At 37.3% G+C, this 18,391-nt stretch overlaps 1 protein-coding gene across 13 annotated transcripts in view; it reads left to right on the top strand.

The window, feature by feature from the left end:
* The window catches only part of SUPT3H (SPT3 homolog, SAGA and STAGA complex component), a 654,394-nt gene that overhangs the window by 533,058 nt on the left and 102,945 nt on the right, over window positions 1-18,391 (top strand). For all 13 annotated transcript variants that reach the window (XM_072642333.1, XM_072642332.1, XM_072642324.1 and 10 more), the window contains 2 exons: window positions 11,206-11,391; window positions 15,488-15,598. In XM_072642333.1, coding sequence (XP_072498434.1) covers window positions 11,206-11,391; window positions 15,488-15,598 — 297 coding nt within the window. The remainder of the gene's footprint in view (window positions 1-11,205; window positions 11,392-15,487; window positions 15,599-18,391) is intronic.

Raw genomic sequence — 18,391 nt, 5'->3', positions numbered from 1 at the left:
AGTAACTTGCCTTATACTTCACCCCAAAACTCAGACCATTTGCCAAGAGGTCCCTCTTTGTCTCTCCTCATCTCACATCCCTTTGATATGATCCCCCACTGTGTTTTCCTTCACTCCAGTCTCTAATAATGAGGGAACCTTTCTTTTTGCCAAGTCCAAGTTTTCTGTATCCTTAATCCTATCCCTTCCTAAGTTCTCCATCATACCCCAATCTCTCTCTAAACTTAAGTCTTTTCCTATCTACTGGTTCTTTGCCTGCTGCCTAAAAACATATCCATCTTCCCCATTCTTAAAAAGCCCTAAATAGATACTACCATGACTGCCAGGTGTCATCTTGTATTTCTCTTCTCACTTATGAGCTAAACTCCTTGAGAAAACTATCTTCACAGTGTGATTCCACTTTGCCTCCTCTCATTCAATTTTATACCCTCTGCAATCTGGCTCATCATTCACCTGAAATGTTCTCTCCAAAGTTACCAATGATCTCTTTATTGCAAAACCAAATGACCCTTTATTGATCTTCATCCTTATTGACCACTGCAGCAGTTGATACCTTCTCCTTTGGATATTCTCTCCTTCCAGTGTTTCATGACTTTGTTTTCCTGGTTTTATTCCAATCTTTATGTCTTTTCCTGGATCTTCGTTCTACCTTCACAAACAATGGATGTCCTCCAAGGCTCCATCCTGGACGCTTTTCTCCTTTCATGCAGTATTTTTGTATTTGGTGACATTTCACACAGGCTGTATTTGGTCTATAGCAGTAATTACCAGATCCATTTATCCAGCCCTCACTTCGCTACTAAGTTTCAAACATTCATCTGCCTATTGGATTTTTCAAACTGAATATGCCAAAGGAATCTCAAACTCTATATATCCAAAACAGAACTCATTGTGTTCCCCTTCACTGTCCCACACCCCCCAAAAAAACTCACCCCTTTTCTTTCTCTATTTCTGTCAAGGTTACCACCAACCTGATATTCAGCCAGATTTGCAACCATCATGCCATCCTCAGCTCCTCACTCTCACTCACCCACACCTTTATATCTGACCACTTACCAAATCCATGTCTCCCACATATCCGTATTCTCAGGGTCACTATCCTACTTCAGGCCCTCATCACCTCTTCCCCAAACTATTATAACCAGTATCCTAATTATTCTCCCTACCTCAGGTCTCTCCCCATCCCAAGCCATCCTCCATATAACTGCCGAAGTGATTTACCTAAAGCTTACGTCTGACTCAGATAGTTCCTTTAGGATCAAGTATAAACTCCTGCATTTAGCATTTAAAACTCTTCATAATCTAGCCCCTTCCTATCTTCCTTTTCTTAACACACTATGATATTGAACATACATGCTGTTCATCTCCCACAGCCTTCCATAACTTGTCTCTGTGCCTCGGCATTAACCATCTCCTGTGCCTGGAGCACTTTCCCTCCTCAGCTCTGACTTTCTGAATCTCTGAGTTTCTTCAAGATTTCATTCTGATGCTTCCTCTGAGGTGACTTTGTCCTGTCCCACTAGCTACAGTGCCTTCCCTTCTGAGATCATTTTGCCTCCACTCTGTACATCTATATTTTATGTACTTAATTATTTACGGGTTGCCTTCCTCAATAGAATGTAAGCCCTTTGAGAACAGGGAATGTTTTTGCCATCTCTTTGTGTCCTCAGCCCTTAACTCAGTGCCTGGCACATAGAAAGAGCTTAATAAATGCTTGTTGATTGATTGATTGAACTTAAGAGAGTAATCTAGATTTATTTTCCGACTATACCATGTTTACTTATGTATGTATAATTTGATCTCCATCCTAGAGGAGAAACTTAAAGAGCTTGGGGAATGCATTTTTTCCCTTTAGGTTATCAGGGAGAATGATTTATTTATTGAAAAAATAGCAAAAGTAATATAGCAAAAATGTTTTATTACCTAAACTAATTTACAGATTTAATACTATATCAGTCAGGCTGTTTTATAGAATTAGACAAAATAAAACAATTCATTTGGAGGAACAAGAAAAAAATAGTAATGAAAGGGGAGGAGGGGAGGGCTACCTGACAATACCATATTTGAAATTGTACTATAAAACATTAATCATCAAAACTGTTTTGTGTTGGCTAACAAACTTATAAACTGACCAGTGAAATAAGCTAAGTAAGACCCGGAACCAATCATAGTATACTCATTTTGGTAAACCCAAAGATACTAACTATTGAGGTGAGAGCTCTCTAGTAATAAAAACTGCTGGGGAAATGGAAAGCAGATGGTAGAATTTAAGTTTAGATCAGCATCTTATACCATATACCACAGTAAGTTCCAGATGATTATATGACTAAATTATGAATAACCATATCAAAAAAATTTAGAGGAGAATGGAAGAAAATAGCTTGCACAATTATGGCTAAGGGAAGAAAGTTTTAACTAAGCAATAAATAGATTTGAATGTAGAAGCTAAATTGGATAATTTCAGTTATAAAAAAAATTACCAAGATTTTGCAGAAACAGTACATATAGAAATGGTGATAACAATAATTGTAGCTCACGTTTATATAGTGGTTACCATGTGCCAGACACTGTGCTAAGCCTTTTTCATTTGTCATCTCCATTGATTCTCATAACTCTGGGAGGTAGGTACTATTGTTGTCCCATTTTACAGATGAGGAAATTAAGGCAAAGAGATGATAAGTTATTTACATACCTAGTAAGCATCTAAGGCTAGTTTTGAACTCATATCTTCGTGACTCTAGCTTTGGTATTCTATTTACTGCTCCACCTAAAGAAAAGTGGTTAATTGTGTGTGTAGGAAATTTCTCTGAGGTGGCAGTTAGATGGCATTCAAATCCTGACTTCAAATCCTATCTGTATAACTTGGGTCTCTCCCTCAACTCCTCAAGTTCAGTTTCCTTATCAGTTAGATGGGAAATAATAATAGCACCCACATTACAGGGTTGTTGTGAGGAACTCATAAGATCATATATACAAAGCATTTTTCAAATTTAAAATTCTGTATAAAAGATATTTATATTTTTGTTATTATTATAGCTGTAATGGAGAATTGATACAAATGTATAAGAACCATTCCCTGTTAGTTAAATGATCAAACACTGAAAAGAAACTTTTCCAAAATGGAGATGTAAGCTGTACACAACCAAAGAATGGTCCAGATCAAAACTGAAAAAGAAATGTAAATTAAGATACTCTGAGGTTTCACATCACACCCCTCAGATTTATAAAGATTACAAATAATGAAAATACACTGATAGGAGAGCTGTGAATTAATCCAGCCAGGAGAGGAGACAATTAAGAATTGTTGAACCTTGAACTCTGTGACTTTGTGATAACCACTAATAGGCATAATAGTAAAGCTCCTATATGTAGAAAAAATTACTTGTATGTGCTATATGTATGTATCTATACCAGTATTTTTCTATGTATTTCATTTATACAGCTGTATTCCTTTTTTTAAAAAAAATTTGGGTCTCCATATCTTTCCCAGGCCTGAAGTGTAGGAGCAGTTACTCCTCTATTAATCAGTATAGGAACTTTGATCTGCTCCACTTCTCTCCTGGGCTGGTTTACCCCTTCTGAGGCAACCTAATGGCGCCTCAATCCCAGGGGCTCATCATCCTGATGTTGAATATATTTTGTATACCCAGCTGAATAACCCACTGCAGCTTAGAACTCCATCCTCCCCTGTTGCTAGGATTAGAGGAGTGCACCACCATACTTGGCCTATGAAAATACCAATAGCAGCACATTTTATGATAGCAAACTGAAAAGAAAGTGGTATCCACCAGTTGAAGAATAGCTGAACAAAATAGGCAACATAAATGTAATAAAACAATAAGAAATGATGCATACAAAGAATCTAGTGATTTGTGAAAGATGGAAAGTGAAGTAAAATTAGCCAAATAATTAGCCAAATTAGTGAAATTAGCCAAATAATGCCCCCATTATTATAAGGAAAAACAACAATGAAAGACTTTGGAACTCTTTTTAACATACTGCCCAATCATGATTTCTAAGGCCTTACTGGTGCCATATATTTCCTGCCCTCAGCAGAGAACAGACAGTAGACAATAGTTATGGAAGAAGGCATGCCTTTTCAGATGTGATCAATATATTGATTTGCTTTGCATGACTGTATTTGTTACTGAGGGTTTGGGCATGTAAGGTCATTGGGAAATGATGGTGACTTTTTTAGAAAAAAAAACTAAAACATTTTAAAAAGTAAATTTTGAAAATATTAAAGGATGGCAGAAGGGCTTCCTGGAGAAAGCAAAAAAGAAATGGCATATAATGAGGCCAAAGGGAAATATTCATCTCAGGCAAAAGGTTGGAAGGGACAAAGAAAAAGAAAGGAAAAAGAAAGACTCCTGAACAATTGGAGGTAAATAATAGATAAAGGTTCTTATGCAGAATTGGTTAGTCAATAACATTTATCAAATACCTACTGTGCTCAGCCACTGTGCTCAGCACTGGAGATAAAAAGAAAGCCAAAAAAAGTTCTTGTTGTCAGGGAACTCAGAGTCTAATGAAGGAAACAACCTGACAACAACTGTGCACAAACAGCTGCACTATTTCTGGAAAAAGCAACTTCCTGTGCTTCAAGAAAGTCTGATGGGGCTTCACCAACTCCCGGAGGAGGGAGATCTTCAAATATTCGTCAGAAAGAGGTGGAGAAAAATAATGGTAGTTGATGATTATCTGGAGCTAGCTAAAGCATTATATGGTGACCTGATGTAAAGCACAGGGAAGCCTACTGTCTTCCTACTCCATGGATACGGGAAAAGACAGCTTCCTAACAATTGTCAAGCAAGATGGTGACTGTCACTTCTGGTGATTCATGTGTGAACAAATGATTCCATCAGAATAATTGCTAAAAACAATAGCTAACATTTATATTGCATTTTAAAAAAACATTGCTAAGAAGTGTGAGGTCTGAGGTCCTGAATAAAAATAACTTAAGAGCCTGGGAATAGAGTATCTCGTATGATTTGCAGATTTGGGAAGGGACTCTCTGGCTAATAAGATGTCGGAGAATGAGGCTCTAGTTAAAATGTCTTAAAATTGAAAATGGAAGTAGAAGGGAAACATTTCCCACCGAGGCTTATCACATCTGGTACCACAGAGAACAGCGAAGATAAGCAAAGATATAGAAACAGCGTAGCTGAAAGAATATCAGGAGGTAGCTCCGAATTCATAAGGGACTGGAATCAAGATGACAGCCAGCAATAAAAATCATAATCTCAGAAGTCTACACATGCATGAGCAAATAAACATGGTAAACTAGAAGGTAACAAATTTGACCTTTCCAGTGTCACTGAAACTTGGAACAAGGTGTATGACTAAAATTTGGTTCTGGAAGAGTACAACTTATTCAGAAGTAACGGGATAGACAAAAGGTGGGGGAATGAAGCAGTATTGAATATTCAGTACATAAACTTAAGAGGAAAAAAAGAGAAAAGACTTCCCAGAGTCCAAGGAAACAAAACATAGCAGTAAAGCAGGGTGAAGCTCGTTGGAGGTTAGTAGGCATTAGTAGGCTAGTACAGACTTCATGGTTGGAGGAAATGATTAGGATCATATAGAGCTCAAAAGATAAGTCTAGAATTGGAAGGGACCTCAGAATCACCTAATCAAAGCTCCTCATTTTGCAGATTAGGAAACTGACATCAAGAAGTTAAATAATTTACTAAGGGTCACTTAGATGGTAAGTGGCAAACCAGGATTTGAATTCAGGTCCTCTGACTCCAAATCCAACACTCTTTCCATTGTAACACACTTCAGTTAGGAATGAGAAACAGATACCAACCCTGATATAAAAGCGTGATATTGTCTTATGCAGGACACTTCAGTTGTCTAAGTGTCTATTGATGTTCTCTCTGTCAAAAGCAGAGTAGCTGGTAAATTTATCATTTACCTTAGCTATAATTTCATCCTTTAACAAGGGGTGGAATTGAACAGGAGAACTGCTACTCTGAGTCTGATTCTGACCAATAAAGAAGAATGGATTGCTACAGTGAAAAGGATGGGAACTTTGGGACAAAGAGACCACTCCATCAAAGAATTTGTAATAGAGAGAAAAAAGGAAAGCTGTCTGACATGCAGCCTCCACTAGACATAAAACTTCAAAGTGAACCAACAGTCTAATACTTTGAAGGCAAGAGCCAGTTGAACAAGGATGGAGAGTTTGAAATGCTAAATTCTGAAGGGGAAGAGGAACATCAAGATATCAAAATAGAATGATATGGAAATGCAGGGAACTCATAAAGAAAGTCACTCAGATTTAAGAAAAGCATATGTGAAAAGTGGAAGCAAGTGACTATATGCTACAGAAACATGTTTGTTACAAGGGTGTTTTTATTTTCCTCTCAGCCAAGTTTAGAGTATGAAAGGGAACAGGAATGGGGGCAAGGGAGAAAATAAAACAAAGAAAGGGAAAAAAAGAAAAGAGATTCTGTAGGATTTTTTTAAATCTAGAGAACAGGAGAAAGTTTAGGAAGTAATATAGACAACCAGGACAGCTTTGAAAGCTATAGGCTGAATTTATTATATACTTCAAAAGAAAAGCAATCTTTACATATTAGAGACCTTTTGTGTCATGTGCAATCCTTTTTTCCTTTTCTACTTTGTATATGGAAATGTCCATTTCATTTGATGTTTGTTAATTTCAAAATAAAAATCATTAAAAAATAAAGTAAGATTGGAAGCAAAGGCAGTATAAAAGAGTAACATGGGCCTAGAATGAGCTGAGGCTAAGGACAAAGAAAAGAGGTGGTTCTTTTTTTAAAGTTTTTAAAATTTTGAGAGCAAGAAGATAATTTAAAAAGATATACTAACCTGCAGTGTGATGGAATGATGATAATACACAACACTTTAAAGGCCAAACTACATACTTCTACCTTCTTTACTAAGAGATGGGATCTTTGGAAAGATAAAAAGATATGTTAAACAAAAAGTGGAAATCCAAGATAAGTGAAGACATAGTTAGTACCTTGTAGCCCTCTATGTGTTCAGGCTCAGATGAACTTTACCACTAGTACTGAAAGAACTGGCAGCTGTGATTCAGTTAGTACTGGTGATCTTGCAAAGATCTCAAAAACAGGAGAGGTACTCCGGGAATGGAAAAATGCGAATGTTGCACCATTATTGTGTGGGGGAAAAGGAAGAGGGTAGACTCTCACATTATACACCAGTAAATCTGACTTCAATTTGTGATAAAATTCTCAAACACTTTATAATGGAAGTGTTTTGTGATCACTTAGGAGAGAAGCCATCGCTAAGAGCTAACATGGTGTCATCAAAAACAAGTCATGCCAGATTAACTTCATTTCCCTTATTGACAGGTAACTTAACTAGATTATTAAATCAAGAGGATATTTTAGCTGAAATATATTTGAATTTCACCATTCCTCTGTGATGTGCATTTTTGTCCTTGTATTGTCTCTGGGATAGGTAGCTTCCTTGTTTAACTTACAGATGACATGAAGCTTGAAGAAATAGCTGACACATAGGATGGGAGAATCTATATAAAATTACAAAAGGCTAAATTATAACAGGACAAATCCCTGTTACTTGGGATAACTATATTTAAAAAAATCAATTTCACAAATTAAAGATGGAGAAGGTTTGGACAGACAGTAGCTCTGGTGGAAAAGATCTGGAATTTTAGTGCATTCGGATTAGTTTGAGTATCAAAGGAGATATTGCATGTTAAGTGCTTTAATAAATGTTACCTAACATTATTATTAATTATCAAGTCCCATTAGAACAGGTACCACCTTTACATTTTTCCCAGCACATACCACAATTGTCTTCATACAATAGGCATATGTTATTTGTTGTTTTTGTTGTTAACTACCAGGGTTTTTGGATTTAATGTGAAAGTTTGTTTTTGTTGTTTTTTCTGTAATCCCCAACACAAATGTTCAAATTTGGGTTGATGGGGATATGGATATTCTTCATTACAGCATGTAGCATTGTGCCTAGCACATGCTAGGTGCTTTATTGTTTGTGGAATTGATTTGCATTGAGCTAATTAGTTTCTAACAGCTACGTTTGTTCTTGGAGAAATAGTAATGAATCTTTGCTCCTACCATGTCACCCTTTGCCTGCAGTCAATAAACTCTCATCTTTTTAGCAGTTTTAAGGGTTGCTTCTATTGTAGTAGATGCATCTGGAGTGTTGGAAACCTGCCTGCTTATGGAGCAACTAAATCCCCCTTCCTGACTGCTTCACATTAATTTTCCCTATTAGGCAAGGTGAAAGATGTGGCCAGAGGACCAAAAAACCCTCATGATCATGCCAAAGTTACCCTTAGTCTATGCCATGTCAACATCCCAGGACAAATTCCAGCTTGAGGATGGTTCCTGTGAGAAACTCAGCTATTCCCCAGGGTTTTTAAAACTATTTAAAACTATAAAGCAATACCTGCTCTTGCTACACTTTAAGAATGCCCCCGAACTGTTCAGGATGTTTATGCTCCTCAGAAAATCTGGTTGAGGAGAAATCCAAGAAAGGGATCAGATCCCTTTCAAATCTATTTTTTTCTTGGAAAGCATACTAGACATGTCTTAGTTGATGCATTTGAAGAGCACCCTAAATCTTGCCTGCTTATTTGAGTAGCATTCATTTTGGTGATGTTAAAAAACACAATTTTGATGTCGATAAACACCCCTTAAAATGCCTTTGATGTATGTATGCTCTATGAATAAATGCATAAGTATGTTTTTCATTAACATCATACCAATATGTTCTAACATTTATAATTGAAGAAATGTAGTGTACATAACATTCTCTACTTTGCATCCAAGAAAATGCTAAAGACAGACCTTCATTTTTCTCCTTTCTTGATTCTCCAAGGTGGCCAGTCAGGCATAAGCCAAGCTGCCCTAGGGAACTACCACAGCAACTGTTTCCAGCTACACAGCAGCTGATAAAAGCTTCCCTTTACAGGCTGATTTTCAAGGCATAGAGTGTGGGCTTTCTGAGAAGCAAGGGTGTAAGGATCAAGGAAGACTATAACTGAATCCCATTAGTAATGGAATACCCACCTCACTAAGGTTCTTCTTTGTCCTGGTTTTAAATTACTGTTGTTGACTGAGAGAATGTTATTCAGAGAACTAGAGTGCTTTTTCCCACTTGGACTCCAGTGCTAAGTGACTAGCATGAACCAGCCACCATAATCAAGTAAACATGTATTGGACTCCTATAGTATACTATCTACTGGACTAATCCCTGTTGATAGCCTCGTTGAAGAAAGAGGACATATACATAAAAGACTAAGTAATAGTATTAAATAAAATACACCTATTAATGATGATGATGAATTACCCCACTTGCTCTTCCTTGTGTACAACATTTCATTTCCTGTTTCTGTCTCTCTTTGCACAGTCCTGGAATATTTCCCAGTCCCAGAATATACTCCCTTCTCATTTCCACCTTCTCACTTCTAATCATAGCTTCCTTCAAAGTTCAGCTTGTTTGCCAACTCCTACAGGAAATATCGAGATTTTCTAGCCCATCTTCCCAATTGCTATGCCCTTTCTCCAAGAAATTACTTTGTACATATTTTATATTTAATATTCTGTGTACACATCATTTCCTTCCCTCTTCCCTCCCCCCCCCATACACTCACATACATGTCTTCAGAGATAAGGGAGACTGTTTTATTTTTCCATGAATACCCATAGAACCTAGCATAGTACCTAGCATAGAGTAGATGCTTAATAAATGCCTGTTGAATAATTAATAACAGCTCACCTTTATTTACTATAATCCTGTGAGAGTGAGACAGCAGGAATAGTAGTTTGCAGTGAGTCAAGAATACTTATCACACACAAGAGTCGGAACACATACCTTGACAATATTCCAAGTCAAAAAGCCTGCATGTGTGTTCACAGATTTAGAAATGAGAGTGGGATCTAGAAATCTGGGGGAGAATGGACTAGTATAACTGAAATGAAAGGTTCATAGGAATTTAAATTTTATTTCACATACAGTGGGCAGCTATTGGAAGTTTTTGATGGGAATGATGAGAAAATGATGTTATAAGAAATTTTATCTAGCAGGGTGTGGAATGAGATGTCTTAGGAGATGACAGGTTTCCCATCACTGGAGGTCTTCAAGCAAAGGCTAGGTTCAGACCACTTGTCAGGAATATCACAGAAGAAATTGCTTTTGGAGTACAGGTTCAGTTAGATGACCCCTGAAGTCTCTTCCATTTCTGACATTCTGAAAGTTTATGTTAGAGCAGTGAGATATTGGAGTCAAGCAGTTAGGAAGATTATTGCAGTAGTCTAGACATGAGGCTAAAAAGGACCAGTGCTAGTGGGATGATAGTAGAAATAGAAAGGGAAGGAAGTCTGCAAGGATCATTACAAAAAAAGTAATCAACAGGACTTGACAACAGAGTAGCTATTGAGAAAAAAAAAGTCAAGAATGTCCTGCATGTAAAAAGGATCTGAGGGGTAGAAGGGTGTTGGCATAGATAATCTCTAGACACCTTCCTGCTAGACAGCTGCCACTGCAGGATTTTAAGCCTGAATTACTTGTTGTTTTTCAGTCATTTCAGTCGTGTACAATTCTTTGTGACCCTATTTGATATTTTCTTGGCAAAGATACCAGAGTGGTTTGCCATTTCCTTCTCCGGCTCATTTTACAGATGAGGAAACTGAGGCAAACAGGGTAAAGTGACCTGCCTAGGGTCACATAGTAAGTGACTGAAACCAAGTTTGAACTCAGAAAGATGAGTCTTCTTGACTTCAGCCTCAGTATTCTATCCAACTGCACCATTGAAATCACTAGGAGAATAATATAACATGTACCATTGAAATAAGGAGGACAATATTGAAAAGGAGTTCAATTTTGGCAAGGGGCAAAGCTGAGGAAGTGAGTTCAACTTTAGACATACTGAATTTTAGGCAGTTCAAAGCCGTTTCAGGACTTTCACATAGAGATAGAGGGCCATCCTTCCCTTGAAACACTAACAGGAGTTTTAGAACAATCTTGATCTTTTCTCCAGACTTAAAAACTAACATCCGTAGACCTACCTAGGACATCATTTCCTGTTTTAAATAATAGGAATATCCTGAGAATACATATGAAAATAAATCATGTCTTTTCATTTTTAGATTAAATTACTATCAAATTCATAAATCATTTTACCAAATCTCCTTAAGCAGCCAGCTTGGTCTCTTGATTTTACAGCCACATCTCTTCGGGTCAAGTTCTGGCATGAAATGCAGCCCTGATTCCCCTGAAAACACGCCTCCTCCTACACCAACTGCTCCAACATCTGGACCACAACACCCAGGGAAAAACCCATCAGGGACTTTGGGGAATGGGAATGTTGGACAAGACTCGGCTAAAACGAAGCAAAGGAAGAGGAAAAAGGTCAGTTAAACCGAAGCAGTCCTGTGCATGGTCATTGCACTGAATTTGGAGTTAAAACACCTTGTTTCAAATCTCTCTTTTGTCACTTATTACCTGTAAGACCATAATCAAGTCATTTCCCTTTTATAGGCCTCAAATTCCTCAAGTATAAAACGAGAGGATGATTCCCTAGGCCTGAAATATCTCCATCCCATGACTTACTTACTGTTCACTGGGATTCTTAAAGCTCTTAGGCCTGCAAAGAGGATACTCTATTGTGTGCCATACTTGAGATTTTCTGAAGCAAAGTGTGCGATCTGAATGAATTTTTTAAGAATAATTGCTTCTTAAATACAAAACACTGTGTACAAAGTACTGGGGATAAAACAGAAATTTAATCTAGTTCCTGCTCTCAAAAAACTTATGTTCTGTTAGAGGGAGACCATGCCTATAGGAGAATTCAACTACAAATCAAATGGATAGGGTCCCATGATCCTTACAAAGCAGATGGTATTACATCTTCTTAAATGTCTTTTCTATTGATATAACCATACCAATTTCTTATGCTAAACTTTCTGACAATGCCTCTGACAATGACTCTGGTGGCAAGAATTTTCTTTTCTGGGTCTTCAGTAGCTATAACTGCTGAGAAAGTAAGGACTGCAGCCTCTGCAAAGGAAGCAACTCTACAAGGGATGCTTACCTCAACTGTGTCTATGGGGGCCAGGTTAGAAATGGGGCTAGTAGGTGGGGGAAAGAGGGAAAATTACTAGTCCAAGGGCTTTAAGGACTAACTGTCCTTCCACAGCAGAGTTAGTCTCCAGTTGTTGCTGATGATGGTGAGGGTGGTAGACCCATTCTCCACAAAGGACGCTGGCCTCAGTGATGGCTTTGAAGGCTGTACTAGAAGCAGGGTTACTGGTCAAAGTGGGAGTGGGTACTGCTACTCCTAGGCTGTGTCTACCAGCACCTCATGGAAGATTGGGATTTGAGATTCTTTGACTTGCCTGGCACATACTACTTCCTGTCTCTCCCAGAGAATGATTTGTTGTTAATACCCATTTACTCCTCCTTCTTCCTTTATAGAACTGTCTTTTGTGGTATGATCATGATAGTAAAAATCTCTAATATAAGTAAAATTCATTTTATTTTAGGTATATCTTCTTACTTTCCTCTCACTGCTAACAAAAATCTCTAATTAAAAAGAAATATTCACATTATTTTCAGATTCATAGAGTAATTAAAATCGATATAAAAGCTGTTGTGGAAGCAAACTCAGGAAGATCTGATAACTGATTGGCAGTATGGGTTTGGGAGGACAGGAGTTGAAGACCTGGGTGGCTAAAAGGTTGGTTGTGATGGCCCCAACAGAAATAAGGAAGTTTGGAGAAGGAGCATGTTGAAGGGGAAAGATAGCTAGTTCTCTTTCAGACTGTTGCCACAAAAGGAAGATATGATAGTAACTGTATTACCTATCTCACAAGTTGTTGTGAGGCTTAAATGAAATAATGTTATGTAAAATGCTTTGCAACTTTAACTCATATTAAATATCAGTTGCTATCAATGTTAGTAGTCACAACATTAGTAGTAATAATAATAGATGCCCAATAAAAGAGGCTAGGACTAGATGTATAGAGATAGTCATTGAACTCATGGTAGCTGATAATATTGCCAAAAGAGAAGGCATACAGAGTAGGAAAAAGCCCAGGGCAAAGCTTTGAGGAGACGATCACAGTTAGAAAATGAGACATAGAAGACATCAGACAAGGAGGCAAATGATTGTCACAAAAACCAGGGAGAAGTGTATCCAAGAGGAGGATCCCATACAGTAATGTCAGATACTACCAAGAAGGCAAGCAAGATGAGGACTGAAAATAGACTTTTAGATTTAGCAATGAAAGATCCTTGATAATCTAGGAAAGGACAGTGTCAGTTTGAGTGATAGTCAGAATCTAGATTACAAAGTGTTAAGAAGTCAGTGCTCAGTGGGAAGAAAAGAAATTGAAACCATGAGTGTAGATAGCTTTTTCTTGGCGTTCATCTGTGAAAGAACCAGTGTAAGATGAGAGTGAAGAGGAGATGGGGGAAAATGAAGGCTTTTTTAAGAAGAGAGAAATGTGGGCATGTTTGTTGGCATCAAGAAAGGAATTGGTAGAGCAGGAGAGGTTGAAGATGAGGGACAGACATACAGAAGGAAGAAATGATGATGGTGATGTTGATGACAATGGCGGTGGTGGTGAGGACAAACTGCCAGAGGATAAAGGAGGGAATGGGATGAGGATCACTAGTTGAAATGTTTTTCTTGATGAGGGGAATGGCCTCCGTTTTGTAAGATTTTGGTGCAAAGGAAGAGAGAATGGGGTTGTAGTCCAGAGATTTTGAAGAAGGAGCTCATGCAACAGGAGCTCAGGCATGTAGCATGAAAAACACTTGCCTCAATTAATTAATTTGTAAGGCCTTTTTATTTGCAATTAATGTATGTACACTCTTGAGACATCTTGAAAATAATCTTTTTCTATTTGATCCTTCAGTAGATTTGTAATCTCAGTAGTGTGAGTATTCATTTCCTCTACTAGTGAAAATGGCAATTCATCTATTCCTTTCCATCTTTTCAGTGTATGTCTTATATCTCTCCCAGTGCTGTGGGGTCCCTTTTCTGGTTCTTTTCACATTTATTGCATTCCGCTACAACTCTCAGGCTATAAATATATCGTTTCTTACTGTCTTTATGTGACCAGCCCACCTCCAGTCGTACGTATCCTCAGTGACATCTCTTCTGCCACTTTTCATTCTAAAGTCATTCTTGGTAGTATTCCGTGGCCTATTTATACCCATCGAGTCCATCCCTTGCTCTCTAGGTCACCTGCGATTTTGATTCTTTGGGGGTCATGGATTCCATATTTTACAGACACATAGCATTGCCACTAGGAGAATATTTTTGTAAAGGAGGTGGACTCTTTTTTGGTAGCTAACAACTTTTAAAAATGAGATTGAAACCTAAAATTTCAGATTTAGCAAAACAACTAATATGCAATTAGGTTACTACCATTAAATCAGCATTTTATATTGTACTGAAGAGGTGGTCACGTGTAGATTAGCACATGGTGTTATCAGTACAAAAATATAAAAAGCTTCCGGTTTTCATGCTGATTTTTATTATTCATCATGATACTGTTTGTCATTTTAATATTCACACATTCAGTTCAGCTGTTATTTAATGTGCCCTCTATGAACAAATCACATATGATTATGCATGCAGTGTTTGTTACTGTTCTGGCACTAATTATAAGAATTTTCCAATCCTTCATTAATAACTAGCATTTATATAGTGCTTAAGTTTTGCAAAGTGTTTTACATATGTTAATTCATTTGATACATTATTGTTCTTATTTTATAGGTGAGGAAACGGAGGCACAAAGCGATTAAATGATTTGCCCAGCTCGCATAGTTAATAACTCTCTAAGGCAGGGTTCGAATTTTTACCTATCTCCAAGTCTGGCTCTCTGTTATCTGGTTCCTTCTTGATTTTCCTCTATCTTTCATCTCCCCACTTTACAGACTGGGCAGATGGGCAAAGAGCATTAAGAACAATTTAATAGTAATCCCTAAATGTATATTTTTGGATCTACCACACCTGAGAAATATTCTGGTTTTACTTTAATTCTGACTGGACTGAAATATGTCACAAGACCTGCCCAAATTTTGAAACACCCCCTGAAAGTAGGAGCTGTTTCCCCCTATCATACAATAACAGAAGTCTAAAACGTTTAAAAAGCCATTTCCTGCGGCTCTCTCAGCAGGCCTCCTGTGATACCTTTCCATCTGAGTGCAAGTGGCTGCTGTTCATTCTTCTGCACTTTGACATTTGGTCCTAGGTGAAATATTAAGAGCATAAAAATAGCTTTTGGTGGGTCTGTTAGGAAGAGGTCATATAAAAGTCATCTTTGATTTGTTAATGGAACTTGGGGGGGGGGTATGGTGTGTGGCAGCAATGATGTGTGTCCTCAGGGGGAAAAAAAGTGGTCCATTTGATAAAGGTTTATTTTCATATTTTATGCACTGTAGGTCTGCTGTGTGTTTTTGATTTAGTAACATTTTCGGTGTTTTTCTGTTGCAGAGCACGGCAGCCTGTGGTATCGAGGCTCAAAGCGATGCCATCCAGCCCAGCCACATCAGAGAGGCCATTCGACGCTATGGCCACAAGATTGGCCCTGTTTCCCCATTCACAGTACGTAATAACAGAGTTATAAAAAGTTATATTTATAATCTGAAAGAACTTTGATTTTCAAGTGGTCAAATGAAGAAGCGCTGGAATTGTTGAGAGCAATTTGTGGCAACTGTAATTTTCTTGTATAAAAGTGGCATAATTCTCTTGGGAAAAAAACTTAGTCATTTTTGTCTCTTTTTGGAAGGACAAAAAAGTTTTTTTCTTTTAAATATTATTTTCTTTCAATTACAAATTATGTTTTTTGTGAGGCTCAAATTTTCTGTTTCTCAAAGCTTAGTTTTATAGGGAGTTTTCCCCAAAATTATATGTATCCAAATATTGCCTGAGATGCTTTATATTCTAAAATAAATCAGATTGGAGATAATCGCTCCTGTCAAATGTCCTATTCCCAAGTGATAGACTTCATCTTAGAAGAAGAAAAGATTTTTTTTTTTCTTGACCAACTTCAAACTAAGCTAAAGAGTACTCAAACTGTACACCTCTCAAGTTTAGACGAGGCACTTTTTTTGTTGAAAATTAAAGACTTGATAATTCATCCACTTAAAGAATAGTATTATTTTTAAGTCCATCTTGGGACTTTCTTCTTAACCTGCCATCTGGAGAAGACTTTGTTATGAGATTTCCCCTGTTTAGAAGAAACCATAAATTGAGGTAACTCATATAGAATCGGACCTACTGTCTCATAAGATCATTTTTCCATATTATTAACTAATATTTTTTTTCCTGTCTTGATCCAGTTAATTTATTATTCATTATACAAGTTCTTAATGTATTGATGAGAACAAGTTCTTTCACATATATAGCTACAATTGTTCTGCTACCTTGGTGATTCTAAATGTTTTTATTTATGTAACAGGGCTCTGTCCTATCCCTCCTAAACTCACAGTTGGTTTGCTTTTTGTGAGTGTGATACATCTTTTTTACATGGACAATTTATTTCTTGCTCTGGGCATAGTTTGAGATTCTCTTCACTGAACAGCGAAAAATGAAATTAAAACTCTGTGCTTCTGTTGCAAAAGGAGACCTGATTTAGGAAGAGCCGCAAAGACAGCTCTGCCAAAGCCCAAATAGAGATTTAGACAAACTCAGGATTGCTGGAAAGAGTACCTAAATAGTTGATGAAATTGAAGGAAAGATTGTAAGTAAAGATTAAAAATATAAAATTCATAGTTTGGCCAAATTATGACTAAGAGGTTGGTACGGTGGAACGAGTTGAAGGAAGAAAAGGGAAAACAACTAGCGATGATAATAATCTACAAGTAATTGAAGGGTATAGGAACCAAGGAGAGAAGAAGATTTTTGAGAGGTGACCTAAGATGGGAACTAGGAGTAATGGATGGAATTAAGTAAAAGAAAATACTAATATAAGGGGAAAACTTTCTAATCATGGAGTTGTTAAGACTGCCACAAAAGGGAGCGGTAGCAGTGGTCAGATTTAAAAAAAAACAAAAAAACAAAAAAAACAACTGAATTAGGGATTTAAGCAAACCTCATATATGTGACCTCATCATTTTTTTCCATTTCTGACCTAGACTAAATGATTCTCTGATTATTAGTTATAATTTCATCATGAGGTTGTTTCAGCACTAAGTACAAAGTTTTGTATCATAGGATTGGCATTTATTTGAAAAACATACTTAAATCTAGGTTCAGAGGTATTGAACCAATTTCTTTGGGCTTTTTAAAATGCCTAGTTAAGTGAAGTAATTTTAAATAGCTCACATCAAAGTATCCCAGTGGAAAATGGAATATTTACTCAGGAACCTGGGAAGTTCACCTATACTTATGTAACCTACAAAGGAGAAAGGAGCTGCTGGTGCTCCAAGATTTCTTCCTCTTCCCCTAACCCTGCTCGCTTAGTTACAGAACAAGATCTTTGGACAATGGGGTCTCAAGCTAGAAAGAATCTTAGAGAATTGTCCCTTCCACAGACTGTGCAACATCATGGTCTACAGTAAAGGGCGTGGTCCAGGATTCTCCTATTAGCTCTGACCCAGATTTGTGTGTGATCTTAAGTACGTTGCTTCCCTTCCCTCAAAATGAACAGAATGAGATTTCCAAAGTTCCTTTTGGCCTAACATTCTGTGACTTTCTTAAACCTGCCAATCACATCTGTAAAGTAGAAAGAGCAGTTCACTCCTGGCATCTGATGGCCAGCCATCTGAGCTCACATTGTTCTGATCAGCCACAGTTGGACATGCGTACCTTGACCCCAACCTAGTGACATCATTTTGATCCTCTTTGAGAACAAGGAACAACCAACCAATATGTGAAATCACAGGGCTGTTACGAAGGTTAAATACATTGAGATGTGTAAAGCTTCTTTTAAAACTACATAGTTCTGAAGTATTATTATAGCTGTATGACAACTCTAGAAGCTACGTAGGGTAAGCTTTGTGTCCATTTAGCAGATGAGGAAATTAAGGCCCACAGCACTTAAGTAGTTTGCCCATGGGTACACTACTAATTAGAATGATGGCATATACAGAACTAGGTCCATATTCAATTGACTCCCACCCCTGCTTTTTTTTTTTTTTAATACCAGAGAACTTCATCCTCCATGCTCAAACAAAATGACTATGTGCAAGCATCCTCATGCCTGTATATACAACACTACACACACACACACACGCACACACTCACATGCCTATTAGTGAAATAATATTCACATTTATTTTTGTTCTTTCTCCTAGACTTTCTGTCACAGTTTTCTGTGACCATCCTCATGATTATTTATGTAGTCATCCACACATATACATAATACAAATATATCTCATTAATATTCATCCATTT

Source organism: Notamacropus eugenii, chromosome 2, assembly GCF_028372415.1.
Source record: "Notamacropus eugenii isolate mMacEug1 chromosome 2, mMacEug1.pri_v2, whole genome shotgun sequence".
NCBI classification, from domain to species: Eukaryota; Metazoa; Chordata; class Mammalia; order Diprotodontia; family Macropodidae; genus Notamacropus; species Notamacropus eugenii.
This window is presented reverse-complemented; position numbering and strand designations above follow the sequence as displayed.